This window comes from Prenolepis imparis, unplaced genomic scaffold (assembly GCF_030444845.1).
Source record: "Prenolepis imparis isolate NDT839.2.m4 unplaced genomic scaffold, iyPreImpa1.0 SCAF_7, whole genome shotgun sequence".
Taxonomy (NCBI): Eukaryota; Metazoa; Arthropoda; class Insecta; order Hymenoptera; family Formicidae; genus Prenolepis; species Prenolepis imparis.
In genome coordinates this window covers 8,226,451-8,246,085 of record NW_028141165.1, presented here as the reverse complement: position 1 = coordinate 8,246,085, position 19,635 = coordinate 8,226,451, and the positions used below count along the sequence as shown (strand labels likewise).

The 19,635-nt window shown below is 37.6% G+C and overlaps 3 protein-coding genes across 6 annotated transcripts in view; 1 reads left to right on the top strand and 2 right to left on the bottom strand.

Moving 5' to 3' along the window:
- The window catches only part of Tmem214 (Transmembrane protein 214), a 6,868-nt gene extending 776 nt beyond the window's left edge, over positions 1–6,092 (bottom strand). The window contains exons 1-8 of one of the 2 annotated variants that reach the window (XM_083042542.1): positions 5,780–6,042; positions 5,202–5,416; positions 4,336–5,025; positions 4,001–4,208; positions 3,786–3,922; positions 854–980; positions 238–503; positions 22–161 (exon numbers count right to left, since the gene is read on the bottom strand). In XM_083042542.1, coding sequence (XP_082898668.1) covers positions 22–161; positions 238–503; positions 854–980; positions 3,786–3,922; positions 4,001–4,208; positions 4,336–5,025; positions 5,202–5,416; positions 5,780–5,900 — 1,904 coding nt within the window. In that variant the 5' untranslated portion in view covers positions 5,901–6,042. Of the gene's footprint in view, positions 1–21; positions 162–237; positions 504–853; positions 981–3,080; positions 3,330–3,785; positions 3,923–4,000; positions 4,209–4,335; positions 5,026–5,201; positions 5,417–5,779 lie in introns of those variants that run through there. The other variant, XM_083042541.1, reaches the window with a different exon arrangement.
- Positions 6,093–6,802: 710 nt separating this feature from the next.
- Positions 6,803–12,627, top strand: LOC145938786 (uncharacterized). 3 transcript variants are annotated; one of them, XM_083042543.1, is made up of 6 exons: positions 6,803–7,189; positions 7,650–7,857; positions 7,955–8,137; positions 8,248–8,491; positions 10,761–11,096; positions 12,025–12,626. In XM_083042543.1, exons 2-6 carry the CDS (start codon positions 7,669–7,671, stop codon positions 12,321–12,323), a joined length of 1,251 nt encoding a protein of 416 aa, XP_082898669.1. In that variant the 5' UTR covers positions 6,803–7,189; positions 7,650–7,668; the 3' UTR covers positions 12,324–12,626. The 3 variants fall into 3 exon arrangements, with proteins under 3 accessions (XP_082898669.1, XP_082898671.1, XP_082898670.1); XM_083042544.1 differs by lacking the exon at positions 6,803–7,189 and adding an exon at positions 7,267–7,505 and having other exon boundaries at positions 12,025–12,627; XM_083042545.1 differs by lacking the exon at positions 12,025–12,626 and having other exon boundaries at positions 6,807–7,189; positions 9,163–10,883.
- Positions 12,628–12,712: 85 nt separating this feature from the next.
- LOC145938784 (uncharacterized) overlaps positions 12,713–19,635 on the bottom strand; it is a 139,204-nt gene continuing 132,281 nt past the window's right edge. The window contains 6 exon segments of the mRNA XM_083042540.1: positions 12,713–13,434; positions 13,793–14,074; positions 14,295–14,677; positions 15,546–15,771; positions 16,651–16,992; positions 16,995–17,052. Coding sequence (XP_082898666.1) covers positions 13,246–13,434; positions 13,793–14,074; positions 14,295–14,677; positions 15,546–15,771; positions 16,651–16,992; positions 16,995–17,052 — 1,480 coding nt within the window. The 3' untranslated portion in view covers positions 12,713–13,245.

Genomic DNA, 19,635 nt, shown 5'->3' with positions numbered 1-19,635 from the left:
AAGCAGTGGTATCAACGCAGAGTACTCATCCATTGTATCGTTGCCCTGGAATGTTCAATAACTTTCTCTCCAATCAGAATACAGGAAACTTTCACAAACTCCAGTCCTTGAAGACTTTTAGATTTAATTTCGTCTATGATACCTGGAGCGTAATACTCAATCTGAGAGAAGAGGAGAGAGAATTATTATACATAAGTCTTATAATAATTGTGTACAAAGTATTTCCATTAGACTTACTGTGTCGAAAACTATAGGTATATTTTTTTCGACATATGCTGCAACATTGCTATATAGTCTAACTGAAATATTTCTCGTTATAAGGTAGACATCACCAGCCAATTTAATATATGGCGTACTTAAGTCTACAACAGCTTTGTAATATTCTGGTGAGCTATCCTTAATTGCTTTGTGTCCTGCGGACCAATATAACTTTAGAGTAGTCCATGCTTTTTCTATATATTTCAATATTCCGTTAGTTTTCAAGAACATTCCAATTTGGGACGCTATAATACATAAATGCCAATATATAATCAAATAAAGGATTAATTTGTATCTCCAATTAAGAGAAATTAGTACAGAGAGATAGAAGTAATTATGGGCATGATGTTTATGATAGCAATGGAAATTTTCTCCAGTCAACCATAATTTGAGTGGTCATGCCATTGTGAACTTTATAAAAGTGTGGCGATGTGAGATTGTAATTCCCTCTGAACAAAAATTTTACAATAAAATGTCAATTGTAAAAATTTAAAAGATGAAAGAACAATCTTCTTTTAGAACGACAAGCATGAGATATGCATGAAATAAGAAGTAAATAGAGTGATTAGTGTTGTTGTTTGCAAGAGATTCTTACCCTCGAAGGAGCCATGTTTCTGTGTATCGTATGCTACGATAGCACCAATGAGTAGCAACAGAAGGAAACTGCCAGACTTCCATGGAAAACTGCGACGTGTGGAAGAGGTCATTTTCTTCGATAGTGCCTGAAAGAGAGTAAATAATAAGTAAAATTTGAGTCAAACTATTGAAAGATGATTGCTCCAACACCACACAAAGATCTTGTTTTTCTCCCAACATATGTTTCTCGCGTAAGCTATCTTTCATGCACGCAAGAACGAATTTTCATTAATTGTGATAAATAAAATGACGTCATATCTACAAAAAATAATCGCGACTATCGCGTTTATCAGAAGCGAAATATAGACATAGTATACTTTTTATAAATCTTCGAAAGGACTTTGACCACGATTACGTAGACTGATTAATTAACGATGACTGCTGACAATTACAATAACATCCTTTTTTCTTATCGATATTACATCGATAAATCGACATGAAAAAAAAATACAATTCGAGCTTTCATCTCGGTTCGCAAATACATACAATATAATGAATAAATAATTACAATATCGAATGAATCGGAATAAGAGACACACAAACACGACACATGTATACACACATACACACGAGAGATGTGCGCGGAATTTTATCTCACCTGCGGAAAACCGAGATGTGCTAGCTCCGTTATATACTGGACCTGGTCCGATCCCGTTTCTCGCGACGTGTTTTCGAAAAAAAAAAGAAAACGCGCAGAGAGACACGAACGGTGTCAATGTCGTGCGGCTGATCGCTCGTGTCGTATATGAGGGGGGCGACGCGCGCGATCAATAAGTCCCGCGTACACTCCCGAAAAAACAGCTACCTAACCTGCGAGAGCGAACAGATGCGATGGAGGATGGAGCTCGTTCGAATCGAACAAACCGCCGCCTCGAGCAGGGACGAAACTGTCAAGAGCCGAGCGGGCTCCGATCAGCTGATGGCACCGCCGATCGTCGTGCGAGTCCCTTCGCTCCGCGAATCTCCAATTTCCTTGCGATCACGAGGAGGCGATCGTTTCGAATGGCGAATCAATCTTATATTATGTACGAAAAAAATTATATTCGCGAAAATAAATGTAAAATTCACCTCTTCTCACGATCGCGAACTATGATCTTCTATCCGGAGAATAATACACTGAGAACAATAATCTCGTTTGAATTTTATAATTACACGACTCGCGCGATCTTCGATCTCTCTCTGTATGTGTATAAGTCATTCCTCTTCGGAGAAGTCAAATAAAGTGACACGATGTTTACGACGCGAATGTTTCACTACGCGACAGATCAGACAGATGTCAAGAGATAGAGAGTACACACACACACACATACACACATATGTATACACGTATATATTTTGAAATACCAATTGTAAAAACTTGGAAGACTTTACAATAGATATCGAGACTCTATGGAGTTCAACTTGTTGATATACACATGTATACGTGGTGCTCGGGGACATAAGAATGACGCATTGTAGATTATTATAGCTGAATATCACACATTGACGGAAATTGCGATGTGCGTAATTACGCGAGTTTTAATCAGTAATGACGATACGTTGCTTCGCGAACAAGAACGTCTATATCGACTATGACGCATCATTTTCTTATCGTGTATATCGATTAAGAAAATTGATACACTTTCACCGAGAGACACTTTCACTATTTATTATAATTGCATTCTTAATTCCTATATTTACTTTCATATACTGCGTTTTCTAAGCTTGCACGCACTTTCATGGAACTTTTTACATTTTTTTCTCTATTTCTTTAAAAAAAATTTATATACAATATTATTTAATATTTATATTTAAGCACATACGTTTGTAGATAAGTAAAAAAATACAAAAAAATTAATTAAAACATAGTTATATTTTATGATAATATTGAAAGAAACCTTGATATCAAATGAGACTCACAGAAGATGAAATCAAGCTTATATTAAATATAAAATATCTGTGTCGCATTTACAGCGTAATAATGAATTGAAAGTCGTTTGCCTGGTAAATGTGAGAAAATTCGCGATCCGTAGAAATGCAGAATTCAGTGAAGGGGAGAAATGCTTTCTCCAAGTTTAATTGCTCATAACTGTCTGTCCGTCGAGGCGAGTAAATTCTCTATGCGTACCAAGTATCATCGCGAGAGAGAGAGACACGCAACGTATTTAATTAGATGCAACGCGCAAAGAGTTTACGGTCGTTATTACCTATTTGCGCACGCAATCTTCGTTAGAGGCCGACTGTGCCACGCTTCATGATTTACGACGTAATTGGTTTTAATAACGGGCTATAGTATTTTTTTCCCGCCGCTCTCCTGCGCATTTACTGACGCCTGCATACATGCAACTCTTGTAAACACCAATAAATACGACTTCCATGGAAAGCAATACGTATGTTTTTTATGACTCGTTGCACGGCTTGTACAATAATGAAGAAAATAGGCGATCGCTGTTGCACTATAGTCAAGTAAATGCAAGGAAAATTATAACTTTCACCCGTTTTGAAAATAAACAGATATATAATTAAGTTTATCTTTTTCTGTAATAACAAAGAAACAATTTTTGTGTAACGAATAAAATTTTTTAACTAACATTTATGCGACAATTATTAATTGTGTTTGTCAGATATTCTTTTATTCTCTACATATAAAAAAATAGATATATATTCATTATTAAAATTTGGAAAACACTAAATTATAATCGAAAATACGATATATTATTCAGATAATATGTTTCGTAATTGATAAAAATAAATATGTATATTATTTAGCGCTATGTTCACGTTTTCTTCAGCAGTTTAGTTATAAATTTATCTCTCTATACTATATTTTGAAAGCACAACTTGTATTTATAATATCTTATATGACGAGCATAAAATTTTATATAAATATAATAATGCATAAAAGAACTCACCTGAGATGTTTTTTTGCATGCAAGCGCCAAGTTTTCGTCTTTGGCTTTTTTCCACTTTTCATTATTGTTTTGGATTAATCCGAGAGTTTCTTTCAAGTGCTTAGCTTTGAGCTTTGTTTGCAAAGGTAAATTCGTATCTACGAAAAAATGATTATGCGTAAATGCATCTATTCATTTATACATATATGATATATGAAAAATGCGCGGACACTCACCGATATACGATAGAAGAAGACTGGATTGGTATAAATGCTTGGTATAAATTGAATTCCAAATAGTAAAGCAAAGAGGTTCAGTGACGAGGCAGTCTGCGAGAGCCTTAACTAATTCATGCCTGTAGTTCGGATCCGACTTTTGCGATACTTTTCCCATTAATATCTCAAATTTCGTGTAACTTATATCCTTGTTCCTGAACAATATTGACTGCAAAATATTTAATACGTCTGTTACTCAAAAGTGTCGACAAATTTAACAAATACATTGCGTTTACACGCCATTAAACGTATGAAAATCGAAACGTTTTGAAAAAAAGTCACATTATATTACTTACTCGCAACTTGTCGAAACTCGTAATAATCTCTTTTCCCAGATTCGCCGGTTGAATAGTTTGAAATTTTTCAGAATAGGTTTTCATGATAATAGTCAGGTACAGATCCAAACTGAGATCGTGAACGTTGTCGTGGCCGAAAACGAGATCGTTGAGAATCTGGACGACGTAGCCGGCGTAGCCCTTCGTATCCAGCATCGGCGACATTACCTCGTGCCAAATTTTCAAGCCGACCGCCAGGTTCTTCTGGCCAGCTTGCGACCAAGCCCACAACAGGGACAAGCCGATGTTCTTCCTGTTCTCGTAAGAGTTCCATACGCTAGTCAATTTAGGAATGTTGGCGGCGGTCATCTCGGGATTTAAATGCGCTAGTAACTGCAAAAATATCTTGTGTCCGATAACGGGGACGCCCTTGACCATGTCGATGGCCATCGCCGTAAGAGTATTCTCGTAAAAAACTTGTATAGTCTGCTGCCCTGCTATTTCCACCGCCAGTTCAAGAATAGAAGAGATCGCCTTAGGTACTAGACTTAATGGATAATCCTTTGGTTTTCCTGAGAATATCGTGTCTTCCTTGCTAATGGGTATCTTGATGTTGAGGAAAGCATTCAGTTCTTTCAGCCAGAGTAAGGGAGCTTCAGGATATCTGATTTGTGCAGTTGTCAGAAGTTCGTCGACCTCTTGCACGTTAATCTGCGTAAGAATTAGTAATTCAATATATTTTTGCTTTTGTGAAAAAAATTTTTGTATTGAAGTACAATTAATTTGATTTAATGAAAGTATGTAATAAAAGTGCACAGATATAATGAAAAATTAATAGTAACTATGCTCTTACATTAAACTAAATTTTAAATCAAAAGCAGTCTTACTGCATTTAATGCATCCTTTATAGTTTTTGGAGGTTTCTCCTTTGGCTCTTGTTTCTTCTTTTCAGCTTGCTGCTGCTGTTTTTGCTGCTGCTGCTGCTTTTTCTTCTCCTCATTCTCCTTTGTCTTATGCTCTTTCCCTTGTGCCTTAGCAGGCTTGTTATTCTCCTTATTGCCATTCAGATTGTCATACAGTGTCTGCACTTGACTCAATGGTACTAAAATCATACATGAATTTAGTCAGACAACTTTCATGATATATGAGACAAAAAATCAATGTTTATTTATAAAGTAATGATAAATTAAAATGATTTGTCGCAAACTCATAAGCATGACATCGCACATTATTTTGTAACAAGTATAATGGCATACAAACAATGAATTGTTTGCAAAAAAAGTACATACATTAGTACCATATTGCGACTGTTTTTTTTTTTTCACTCATAACCAATCAACTGATCAGCTGTTCACCTGGATCGCATAATTTTTACAGCGATATTTTGCGACTGTTAGATAAAGTTGCGACAAATCGGAGCAAGTTATGGAAAATCATAGCAAGTAGGTTATGACAGATGGCTTACAGAAGTCCTCGACTTTCGGCGCGTTCTCGATAAACTTCTTCTTCTCGGCCTTCGTGAGCTTGTTGGACTTATCGTTTCCTCTGTCCTTCTTCCGGCTGACCAATTCCCAGCCGGACGACATCGCGACGATCAACGACGACACAAACAACGCGCCAACAACAAACACAAGATACCTTGCTGACTCCGAAAGGCACTGACTGGAGTTGACTGGAGTAGATATATGTACAGTGTACGTCGGTCAAAGCTTGTTGGCGAGTTGTCAATTATACACGATAGTACGTGGTAGCGCATGCGCACTCGCCGAGTTGCCACGCGCACCGGCGAAATACGACACGTCAAAGCATTTTTGGCTTGACAGCAAAGTCGTAATCAAATCGGCCAATCGACTGCTATTTGTCTATAAAACAATTTAAAAATAGTATATTTTATAATTATTTAAATAATTATTTCAATATTCTTCTGATTATATTCTTCCTGTGTATAAACGAATAATATCTACTTTCTCTACGAGAAAAAGAGCATATATAATATACAGACACATTTATATTTTATGATTTTATATAATAATATATTTATAAAATATATTATATATATTAAAATATATTAATATATTTAGATATAATATATATTTATAAATGACTATGAATGACTATAAATGATTATGAATTTTTATATTAATTAAGGAAGAGAGGCAGAAGTAGGTATATGCTTTTTGAAATGTATTCTGTATAGAACAAATAAAATAATATAATAATTATTATATATAAATATATTATTATATAAATAATATAATAAATTATTATATAATTATAAATTATATATAATAAATATTAAATAGTATAATAAGATATCATAAATCAATAACGGTTAATTATAAGTCTCCCACGAATGACATAATGACATATAATGACGTATAATATTTTAGTCAAAATTGAACGATTCGCGCGCTTTCTAATGAACTTCCGGCTTCCTCTTCGCGCTTCGTCCGCCGTCCGCGCCGCGTCGCGTAGCGCATCGCGACGTACATACGTGCGTGTGTGCGCGCTGCATGTACACGCATACGCGATCTCCTCTGACAGGGTATGGAATCAGTTTGAATCTCTCGCCTCGAAAGTCGCGTGCCGCGTTGTAAATCGCAAGAGGGAATTCCACGACGTCAGGATCATCACGTGCGATGCTCCCGCTCCGAGGACGTCGCGTCGTTTGACAGTTCGTGTGCGGCTCGAATCTCGTCAGGGACTCTCGACTCTTATATGTGGCTGGGTGACCCCGTGCGCGAGTACGACTTTCTCCAACCTGATTTCGTAGCTGCCGATCCGCGGGAGAGATCATCGCTACCGCGATCCTCATCGTCATCGTCGCCGTCAGCATCGACGTCGTCGTCGCGACAGGAGGCCTACGTGGACACAGGTTAGTCAGATTGCGTTTTGTTAGGTTAACTCGCGGCACGACGCCGCGACGCGTTTAATCGGGTGGGGGCACTAATTAAGGAAACGTTGGGATGGGGGAGACGACGAGCACACACGCATCGTTACCGTTAGCTAGCGGATTATATTGGTGCATGCGTTGTTTCGTGCTGGTCTTCTTGGAGGATATATTCTCGGGATAAATCTGAAATGTGCTCGTTTTTTCCTGTGTAAAGTATTATTTAATTAGGGAAACTTTGCAACGTGTGTCTTTGTGCATTGTACCTCATCAGCTGTTTCTAGGTTTGTTCCACAATGAGGTATGCAGGTTTTTGTGTAAACAGTAATCAGTAATTGTTTTGTTGAATCATTGTGTGAATTGAATGCTTTACAAGTGGTATATTTTGTGAGAATTGTACGCACAATGAAAAATTAAGTAGTTATATCAGTATATTCTCTTACAGTTTTGCTCTTTAACACAAAATGGGTAGCAGCAGCCAACTCTACAGTCTCTCGTGGGGAGAATTCAGTTCCTCTCTGGTCTCTGCAGTGCAGCTGTTGAGAGGACATGGCGATTTGGTGGATGTTACTTTGGCTGCCGGTGGTCGCAGTTTTCCAGCGCATAAAATTGTTCTCTGCGCAGCCAGTCCGTTCCTGTTGGATCTTCTCAAGGTTGTGTCATTATTCCTATAGGATTAATAAGAATGTGTAATTTGAAAATTGATTGCGAAATTTGACAATAATAAAATATAATATACTTTATTCACAGAGCACGCCGTGCCAACATCCAGTGGTCATGCTAGCAGGGATTGGGGCAGATGATTTGGAGTCTTTGTTAGAATTCGTATACCGGGGAGAGGTAAGCGTCGAACCGTCGCAGTTGCCTTCCTTGCTTCAGGCCGCCCATTGTTTGTGCATCCATGGATTAACACCGCCAACTATAGTAACAGAGGTATATTTTTTATACAATTCATTTCAATTCATTGGTCTTTGATAGAAAAACGGAATAAACTATACATTTTTTACATAATATATGATCAAATTGTATATATCTATATCTAGAGTGGAGAAGAAGTTCCTGCATCAGCGATACCAACACCGAATGATAGTTTGTCGAGGGCGACACTAAACTCGTACAATCCACTGAAGCGGAGGAAAAAGAGGAGGAAGTCGTCCACGTCCTCCGGAAAATGGCCCTGCACCAGTAATACTACCGACACTAGCGAAAGCAGACTTATGGATGATAACAGAACAATGCCTTACGAAAACAAGGATGATGACGCTACAGATCAGACTGATGATACAGGTAAATTTATAAATATTTCATTCCGCTATATTAATTTTATCTCTCAAGCGAGAAACAAAGTGCAAGATATAAGCTGCGACAGAGATTTTGTAAATTTTTCTGTTTTTTTTCTTTGGATTAGTTTTTGTAACAAAATATTATATAAAAAAGATATTTGTGTTCTTGTTTCATTTTTTAAATATTATATAATTTATTTCAGACGTACTTTTCTTCATTCATTAATTAGACATTCGTATGTCACATGTAATTGTTGAGTTAATTTCGATAATTGTAAGATTATAATTAAGCAGAATGTAAGATAGTAAAAAGTGTAACAGCAATTTCACTTGTGTTTTGTGTCCGATGCATTATATTTAGTAATAATCGTTCATAAAACTATACCAAATATCGCTTACGAGAGGCTCCGTACATATATGTAGGCCTTGTTTTTCGCTTTAATTAAACGGACACAAGCACAACCATCGATCGGGTTGAACTGCAATTCTGATTGGTCGTCCTCCAATTCGTTCGACCGAAAGAGAGAGAGAGAGCGAAAGAGAGAAAGAGAGAGAGAGAGGGAGAAAGGGGGAGAGAGAGAAAGAGAGAGCGAGAGAAATAAATTCAAAGCAAGCAAGCTAAAGCAACGTCAGTTCAGCCCCGTATGGTAACATTGTGTTTGTGTCTGTTAACAGCGGGCAACCACTGTCCGGTTGGAAATGACGCGAACAACCATCAGGGCGGCAGTCATTCACCGCGACTTCAAGAATCATTCATCGCGGACAATCATCAGGGGACGCATCAGGATCACATCTCGGACAGCGAATCGCATTTGCAGCCATTGATGCCGACGCAATTATCGCCGCTGCACATACCGCAGTTTCACAGCTCTTTGGGTTTTCCATCCGCTTTATCGTTGTCCAGTTTAGCCGCCACTCAGGCCGGAAACTCGAAGACGCGCGGCGCATCCGATTGTCCAGGTGTCTGTCCGCTTTGCGGCGCGACTCTGCGCCAGGCGAGGAATCTGCGCAGGCACCTGTTGTCCTCGTGCAAGTACCGGTTCAGTAACAACTCCACGATGACCGCGATGGCGCAGAGTTCCGATACAACGATGGTGATCAAGTCTGAGACTGAAATCAAGACTGAGATTGAGTTGCCCGGTTATAACGATCAGTCATCGGTGACTTATGGGACCGACAGTGGCAGTAACAGTTGCGAGCAAATAGTTTGTAAACCTAGCCTACCCTCGCCGACTCTACACGGATCTGAGAACGCGGTCTCGCCACCGAGCAGCATCCCGTCGCCAACGATCGCCAGATAAATGTACAAGCAGGAGAGACTAACATCCTGAGACGAGTACGAGCGTCGTCGTTTTGATTATTCGTTTCGTATTCTTGCGGATTTTGTTCGATTATGTTACGGTGATTTAGTTCGAGAGTGCTATGACAATGTTACGTGAGGATGAAAAAAGCATGAAGGCCTTGCGTTATATATATTTGTATAGTTCAGCTCTTCATTTATGTGAACAATTATTTGTAATTACTTGCATTATTACGCGCGTTATTTAACTTAGATCAATTAATTCGGAGTGTATTTATGCCATTAAGTTTATATGCACGAATCTTCCACGCGTTAGTGTAAAAATATTGTAGGATTAATTGATCGCAGTTTTTAAGTGTAGCGAAAAAAATTCTATCGTGAGATATAAAAGATTCTTATTCTTTTATTATATGGCTTATACGATAATCGGGATTTCCTATAAGCGTGCAATTCGAATTCGTCCAATTCATTTTTTTTATTGCCTCTTTAATTCCTTCGTCATGGAATGGTCTAATAGCAATATAATTACTAATTGTGTATTTACGTACGAGTACGATTATTTTTTTAAACTTTTTTTTTTAATGAAACCAAGGATCTTCCACAACAGCCACAAGGTGCACATTCCTATTTTGTAATAACGGACTTTGCTGTGTACGCGTGGACCGTTGACAATAGTATGTGCATATATGAAAACGTTTAGCATTTCAGAAAAAGGAGAAAATATAAGATAACGGGTATACTATAATGTATTATCTAGTTTCTTTTCTTTTTGCAAATAAAGTATGTGATATTGTACGTGGCGTTATTTTTCACGAAAACAACGTTGGCCGCACATGTACATTGCTATCCCCGGCTTATTTTACCTGTATCAGAGACACCGAGATGTCTGAGTCGAGGTGAGACGAAGCTCACGATGTTTCCGAGATGTGTTCAAGTCTATCTTAGCCTTTGACGGAGGAATTTGACGTTTCAGGGGACGGATCGAAGGCACGCAGTCTTTCCGATCAGCCGGCGTCGTGTCCGTTATGCGGCGCGATTCTACGCCAGTCGAGAAATCTCAGAAGACACTTGGAGCTTCTGCACTTCGGTCTGGGTAATAGCGGCAAGTCCAGTATACACGCGAGGCATCGGCGAGCGGGGACGGAAAGGTCCAGCGATCTCGGTCTGTCGTCGTTGGCCTGCGTTCGTCCGACAGCCAGGATAGACTCGCATCTCGTCGCGAGATCCTCCGAGGCCTCGGACTTTTCCATGATGACGCCTCTATCGATCGCCTCCTCCGTCAGTTCCGCGTCGAGCGTCAGTCTTCCAGGTGAATTGCATTTCAAATCACTCAAGATAGAGGAAAGAATTGTACAGGGAAACACAAATTGCTGGACAAAGATAGAGAATATTGTAATATATGTGAATTATAAAAAAGATTCTTTATATCCGTTTTATATATATATATATATATATATATATATATATATATATATATATATATATATATGGAATGTGGAGAGAATAATTATCGCTAATGAACTCGTTGTAAATCATTGATTCGACGGAGAAATATTGCAGAATGAAGAACATTAAAATTTTACTGTCATGCTTTATACGTATTATACGATGCACGCGGTATTGTCGAAGGATTAGCGGATGGACCGAATGGTTTATCGCTTTCGTTAAAGCGATTACGCGAATATTCACGTGAATTTACAAGTCTCGTCTTTATATATAAATTTTGCATTTGCGCGATTATAAATACTGATAATTGTTAGTGTTTTGCGAGAGCGCGATTGCAATCGAGATATATTCGCGCTTCGGATTTTGTCATTTATTATATTATCGCGGATTAAATCCTTGCAATATGTAGTCTCATGTTGGTCTAAAAGTTGCAAATATTTGTTCTATTTTTATGAAACGTCATTGCGATGTAATTGTAATGTAATTTTTTCACGTTCTAAAATATTAGAAATAGCAATATTTAATCACCAACATATTATATATTAATGTTGACAAATATTTTTTAAAGTAATTTATAAAATATTTGTCTTTTCAAATTACTATTAATATAATTGATAAATATTTCAGGCTAATGTTTCTGAAATATTACATTTCTTCGTTATCAAAAGTATAATTTTATAATTTTTATAACTTTAATTGCTTCATACACATGTATCTATTTATACTAAAAATATCAAGACCCTATTACTTTGTACAGCATCAGCAAATCTAGATCTCTTTATTGTCTATAGGGAACTTGATAGCCCCGTGTTCGAGCCTGTTAGGTTCCAATGATCAAAACGGACATCCGCTGCCAGGATCCACTCCTGCCACATGCAACGTGTCCATGGTGCCACCCACCAATGGGATCTATTCCTCGGACGGCGGTGCCAGCATGTTGAGCTGTCTGCTACCGTCGTTGCCTACCTTGCCGCCCTTCTCCGCATCTCACGACGTGTTCCGACACGGCGAGATGTTACGCGCGGGAATCGCCTACCACGATTCCTCCCGGCAGCACGCCAGGCACATGCAACGCACCGACGTCACCTAACTTGGCGATGATTCCCGATGTCGCGATCGTTCCGCGGGAGAAGCGCGAGCGTGTCGCTTCGTGTTATAGATGGAATCGAAGAGTGACAGCATTAGAGCAGAGTACTAGGTAGCATTTACGAAGTAAATAGAGTATTTACGAATTAGCTTATAAGGGCACGGATATTTAAGGATGCCGGCAGTTATGGACACGCAATTATATTGGAAAAAGTGCCGCCAGTCGCGGTGATATAATAATAAAATTAATGTGATAAATGTGTAACGATGAATGTAGCAACAATGTGTTGTCTTAGAAATTTTTTACTCGGTGCTATGTATATGTTGATTCAAATATATACACAATCTATAAATAACAAATCGTTTAGTAATAAAATGTATTTGGTTTCTCTCTTTTTTTTAGAATAGAGATATGTGAATATAAGGACTTGATTTTTTATTGAAATTTTATAAAGATATCTCAAATTTTTTAAATATATAAAATGAGATTTGTAGCGTGTATGTTAAATTGTAATATTTATCGCGAGTTTAATAATTATTTATTATATGAGATTCATTTTGCCCTCGATAAAATATCACGAAATTGGCACTGAAAGGAGATCATCTCGTTCGCTTTGGAACAGAACTCGAGATTCTTACAATCCGATTTCTTGTGCTAATCATATTTTACTCTAAAAGATTATTCACGTATTTTAATTATTCTGGATCATCAGACTTTTCCATCGGATACTTAAGTCACCGAGCCGAAAAAAGAGGGGCTTTTCTTTTATGAACCTCAAACTCGGGAAAATCGAAGAGAAAAAGTTGTAAGAATCTATCATTTGCATTCTCTTACCCAAGAAAGTTCTTTTACCTCGAGCATTCACGATGATCTTTGAGATTGTAATCACGATTGTCGAGATCTACGGCGGTCTTTGAGATCATAATCAGATGATTAGATTCATTTCTTCGTGAGGTTCGCTATGTCCTAGAACAAATGGCCAATTTCTATTGGAGATTCTTTCAAGTTCCCCTTCTAGAAGCTTCAGCAGATCATCAAAATATCGCAACTCATGAATGTCTTCTATCAGCTTCGTTGCATCACTTGACAAGTCAACTGCTTTCTTCTCGTCGCACTGTTAATATAAAATTTGCAGATGTAAAGACTATAATTAAGCATATAATAAGGCATATATTAAGTTCAGTCAACGCGAAATGGAGAAATCGAGATATACACAAAGAAGTACATTTTTCTTCTCCATTTAAATTCACGTATATACAATAATAGTTCTTTGCGTAGAATTTTAATTAGTTGCTTAATTATATATATATATACATATATATTTGAAAAACTGCAATCTCTATTGAATAATCTCTTCAAAAAGTTATTTCGCTGATAAAAAATTTATATTCATCAAAAATCTAAAGCTATTCAATTCTTGCGAATAATTTCACGTTGAAGAAGAAAGAAAAAGATGAACGCGAGATACTTACTTGAAAGTTTGTACGTAAACCGTATATGTTTCGGTGTATCTCTTTATTGCCGAGCTCCAGCCGTTCTATCTTATCGCGAAGATGGCGTATCCAATTATTCGACTCGGAAACCGTCGACGGTACTTCAGCATCCGTTTCTATGGCCAGAGCCAATCTGGTTAACCGGTCGTGAGAGGACGTGCATAAGGAATCCTCTTCCTCTAGGAGGATTCTTGCCTTTTCGGGATCGCTTTGTAGATTCTCGAGGATAGATGTTACTTCATTGATGGCGATATCTCGGTCCTGCGGTTTAATTTATTTCGTATTAGTCTGTGTAGACAATTTATAGTCAAATCAATCTGTTCCGATCGGAAAAATTTAAAGAGATAGATTTCTATAAAAAATTTTTCATTTATATTATTTCAATAATCTATTAGTTATCTTTAAAAATTGACTTTTCAAGAGGCTCAATGATTTTTAATTTTAATGTAAAACCAGAGCTTAGTATGTAAAAAGAACTTACGTTTCCAAAATTGACGATATATCGATCTCTCGATGCGATCGCCAGCTCGTCGCAGAGACACATCGGCGTGCTTCGCGCTTCGCTTTGCATCTCCAAACTCCAATCGTTGCTCTGTATACCGGAAGTGTCCTCGAGGGAGACTGGCCTGCTCAACAGATCCTTGCAGTCGTCCCCGGTGGAATTCAGTCTGTCGCAACTCGATCTGCTGCTGCTGATCGTTCCCGTACTTCGCGCACTGCGATCTCGTTTGGCCGGATGATCATCGCTCGATCTCATCGACGCATTAAAATCATCGTCAGGCCGTTCGAAACTGGACGAGGAAATCACGTGCGTCCTTACACCCGTGATAGGTAAGTTCAAAAGAGTCCTTAGCTGCGTTGCACCTGCATTCATGATTTTTTGTATATTTTATTTTCTGGTGTAGATTTTTTATTTATATTTTTATATAGTTCTCTCCCTGATCGTATTCATTAAACTCTGATAAAGAGCAGTAAACAAAAGAAAATAAAAATGAGACAATATTAGGAGTTTGGACTAGAAGATTCATCTAGTTACAGTGTAAAGAAGTTTAACAGAAGGAAATTTATGACTTATTTATACTTCTAATTAACATTTCTCTCTTATTATTTTCATAAAGGGTCGCCTCCAGAAGTTTAATTTTATAATGACACTTTCGCGCAGAGACCTTATTAGTTTTAACATGAGCATAATTTTTATTAATTAATTAAATAATGTTTAACGTTACTTGAGACAATTAAATAATAATTGATATTATATCCTAAGAATTTTATTTACATTTGACGGGAGAAAATGTCGAGCGAGCTCGAATTCGCATCATCGCTCAAGTCTCGGAGAGAGAGAGAGCTCACTTCCATTAACTTTCTTCAGCTACCTCGTCTTGACAGACTCAATCGAGTCTCACCTAGGATCGAAGCCCGACCACAACAATGCCAGCGGCAGAGTTTTGCAGTCTCACGCTACTCGGCATCTTTTGCAAGCGCACGAAGCTTCCGACGTTGCAAACGAAGTAAATCTGATACGTCAAGCAACTCGATTCCACGCATCGGTAAACCGCGAAACTTTATTAGGTCAGGTCAGGTGCCGGTGCGGCCGGCTCCGTTTGGGGGCAGAAAGGGGGAGGACAAGGGAGGTACTATATAGTTCAAGGGACAAGCTTGTTTCTATCGCTATTTCCTTCGGGCGATTCAAACAAAAAGAGAATGAGAGAATTGTTAGATTTCATATATGTACCAATTTGCTTGGAATCGATGAGACGGTCCAGCTGTTTTCGGCACCGACGAGACTTCCGTTCTCCGCTTTTGTTCCCCGATCTGAGTCTCGCTTGTGAGAAGGTAAGGTGACGAGGAGACGGTACGAGTAACCTGTATTCTTGAGATCGGATCAGTCTTTCCGGAGTGTAGCAAATGGCTTTGGATTCTTCCCTTATGCTGTCGTCTTCAGCCATGGACCAACTACTCTGCATGTCGTCGAAATTATTCATTAATTTTGCATCTATCATACGGGTTTTAACAACGTGTCATTGAAATTCTTTGTATATGTTATATCGAACATTTTATGATTGACACGAATATAAATAAAAAAAATTATATTTGTAGATGTATAAAAAACAAAAAATATATAAACTTAATACAAAATATATATAAATTTCATATACATATAGTATTCATTAATTATTTTTTTACAGACTAATTGTTTTATCACAAATTAGTTTATATATACATAAATAAATATATCGTTTTTATACACATATAAATTAATTTGTGGTAAAACAATTAGTCTGTTATAGAATATTATAATATATCATTGCTTGCAAGTGATATCGATTTCTGCACTTATTTACTTAGTTCTAATTAACTGAATAGTCTTGTGGTCCGATAATTGGATTGGATGCAATTCGCGTAATACATTGACGAACAAAATAGAAGACGCAAAAATCATTAAAAATTACATTTACTAGAGAAAATTATAAAAGCGCAACAACATATGCACAGAGATTGTGTATACTGTAAATAAATTAAATCTCCATCAGGAGAGAGAATACATGAACAGAGAGAATTCGACAAGTGCAAAATTAATATGCGCTGATACTTTACACGCGCACACACACATTTATTTATTTATTAATTAAAGAATATATTCATAGTGAAACTGCAAGTACGAGAACGCAGCAGCAATTGTGTCATGAGAATCATGTGTGTAAAATTTAAAATATACTCGAAGACGTATAACTCTAGTAAATGCCGTATCTTTCTTATATTTCGCTTCAAGTATTAAATTATATTTATATCATATTATTATAAATTTTTGTTTTTAAATAAATATGCTTTTTGTCCACCGTTTCCTTGGCGTCTTTCTCAATCAGATCGACATCCAGCTCCAGTTCGTCCCGCGAGAACGAGCTCAACTCGATCTTCTCCGAGCAGCTTCCGCTCTCTTCTTGCTCCTGTCTCGACACATCCTGGACGAAGCTGCGGCTGTTCGCTGAATCATCCGAATCGACACAGGACAGCCTTGGACCGGATGACGGATGATCCTTGCCGTGGCGCGATACCGCGATTTCCGGAACGTTGTTCAGCAACCAGCCGAAATTCTCCTCCTCCTCTTCGTTTGACGAAGACGAGTCGTGTTTTGTGGCGGCGCCTCCTCTTCTGTCCAGATAGAACATGGCGCACCTCCTAGATCCTTGACGTTTTCCAATCGATGTGGTGCAAGATTTTTATCACGTCGAAAGCTCCGTCTGCAACAGGGAACGAACGATTGACGTGAGCGAGGATGAAATCGTGTTTCGCGCAATTTTCGCAAACATCTGACGCACGCTTTCGTATCTCGATTTGCGCACGCGATGGGGATTCTGTGCAAAATTCCGAGATTTGTCGGAATAAATTCGCCTATACGCCTCGATCTGTCAAATTCTTGCGCGTTTCGATTCTTCGATAATAAATACGTCTCTCTGACAAACTTTCGGGAGCTGAAGATAAGGCAAAGATATTTCATTTTGTTGCACAAAGCAGTAAATAAATAGCAACAAGCAATGTAATTAATAATAAAAAATACACACTAAATAATTAATAATAAAAATACACACTTAGAGACTTCTCAAGGAAATTTTACAAAACAATGTGTTTGAGGAATATTTGCACTATGAAATGCGTAGCTATAAATAAATGTACCTGCCTTCCTCCTTGCTTTATTATTAATTTTAATTGCTTATAGAAATTTATTCGAGTTTTTTCATTGATTCTACTCGTGATCATTTTGAACAAGCTAGATTTATCAAAATCAACGAGTCAAAGTACAAAACCGGGGTCGAATGGGGTCTATACAAAGTCGGTGAAGTGTTAATACGTCAAATATTAAATCATTTATGCGAATCGCGGAAACCAGCGAGAAATGTATATACGTCCCTTTACTTTACAGTTTCGAAACTCATACAAGCGTTAAAACTATCTTTGCTTATCCTTCAACGTCACTATATTAAGTATGCGCTTAATGTTGAATATGTTATGCTGAACAAATGATGAAATTTCCACTCAAAATGCAATTCACGTGAAATGCAATTTTACAAAACTCCAAAATTCCAATAACTAACTCATGTGTTTAATTAATAGTTTATAATTAAAAATTTTATCTCTACAAGAATAATGAAAACCAATATTATTTGAAAATTATTCAATTTTTTGCACTCACCAATTTTTATATATTATAATTTTATATTTATTAATTTCATATATTTATTTTATATATTATATTTTATTTTTATTTAAATATATCAATAATTTCATTATCCGCAAAATATCTATTTTAGCTATATTTTGTACTTTTATCGATTATACAAAACCTATTTCTTTTCAAAGCTGATTAGCTATTTATAGCTACTTAGTTTCTTGTATCTTTCTCATAAATATTGCACACACACACACATATTTCTTTCATTCTAGTATTTGACAAGAAAAATTTATAAAAATCTAAATATACCTATACAAAATAAGAGAAATGTTTATCGATATCGCTCTATCTATTAGCTCATCCGACGTGATAATTATTTATCGAATCGACCTCCGATGAAATTATTTGACAAGTATAATATCCGACATCCTCATAATGAAGAACGCTTGTCAACAAGTCACTAAACGATCGCTGGCTGATATATCAAAGAATCGAGTCGCTATTTCTCTGCCCGACAATTTTTCATCAAATCGCACCTGGATTCGGTCGGCACCTGTGATTGTGATTTTAATTACATCTTCCGGGAGAACAAGATCGTGGTGTTTTCCGAACCTGCACACGTGGATCACATTCTGCTGCACCGATCGTCGCGATTGACCGTTCAATGTACGCGTCGAACTTGGATTGTCCGGTGACCCATGTGGTCATCCATTTCCTTGACCACCGGGTCGTCATGGCGACTAATTTAATAATCCGTCATTTCCCGCATCGTGTCGCACCTATACCGGATCGCGTCGATATGAGTATTTTCTCGTTCGCGGTTTCTGTGGTTCTCTCTCTCTCTCTCTCTCTCTCTCTCTCTCTCTCTCTCTCTCTCTCTCTCTCTCTCTCTCTCTCTCTCTCTCCCCCCTTCGTGTTTTAAAAAAGATCGATATACCTAAAATAATAATAATTATATAAGTTATACAATTTATTTATATATTTATACAAGATTAATTTATATAGATTTGTTTTAATTATAATCTGCATACCGCATGGTTGTTCCGCCGTTGCCTGATGCTTCCCCGGACCCGGACCTCCTCCTCATCGACATATAGATGCTCCTCCTCCTCATTTGTTCTTTAGCGTCTTTTTGGCACTTACACACGCTCGCGAAAATACGATCACGCGCGCGCATTAATCAGCAAAATAAAATAATCGCACGATAATTTGAACGACACTCCCGACGTAAATATACGTTAATCGTACGCGACTCTATACGGCACTTCCGATTTTAACCTCGCGATACTTTGTGCGCAACTCCCGACATTAATCGTACGTGACTTTTCATACTTGGGCACTCCCGCTTTTAATCGTACGCATATTTTATGCGCTTTCGTTAATTATATGCGACGCATATTTAAGAAAACAGCACGCGACAATTATAATTATACGAAGCTACGATCCGCGGGACGCGACGCACGAAGCACGAAATTCACGCGGGAAGTCACAGTGATGCCAACTGTCTAATTAGAAATGATCAGTCTTTCGCGATTAATCGATCATTGAAAAGATCGATTAACATAGAGCGCCTTACTCGATGTGACAAGTGTATCGAACAATATTTTGATCGACCAATCAGAAGAAAGAAATATTTTCCTCTTGCTTCAGAACA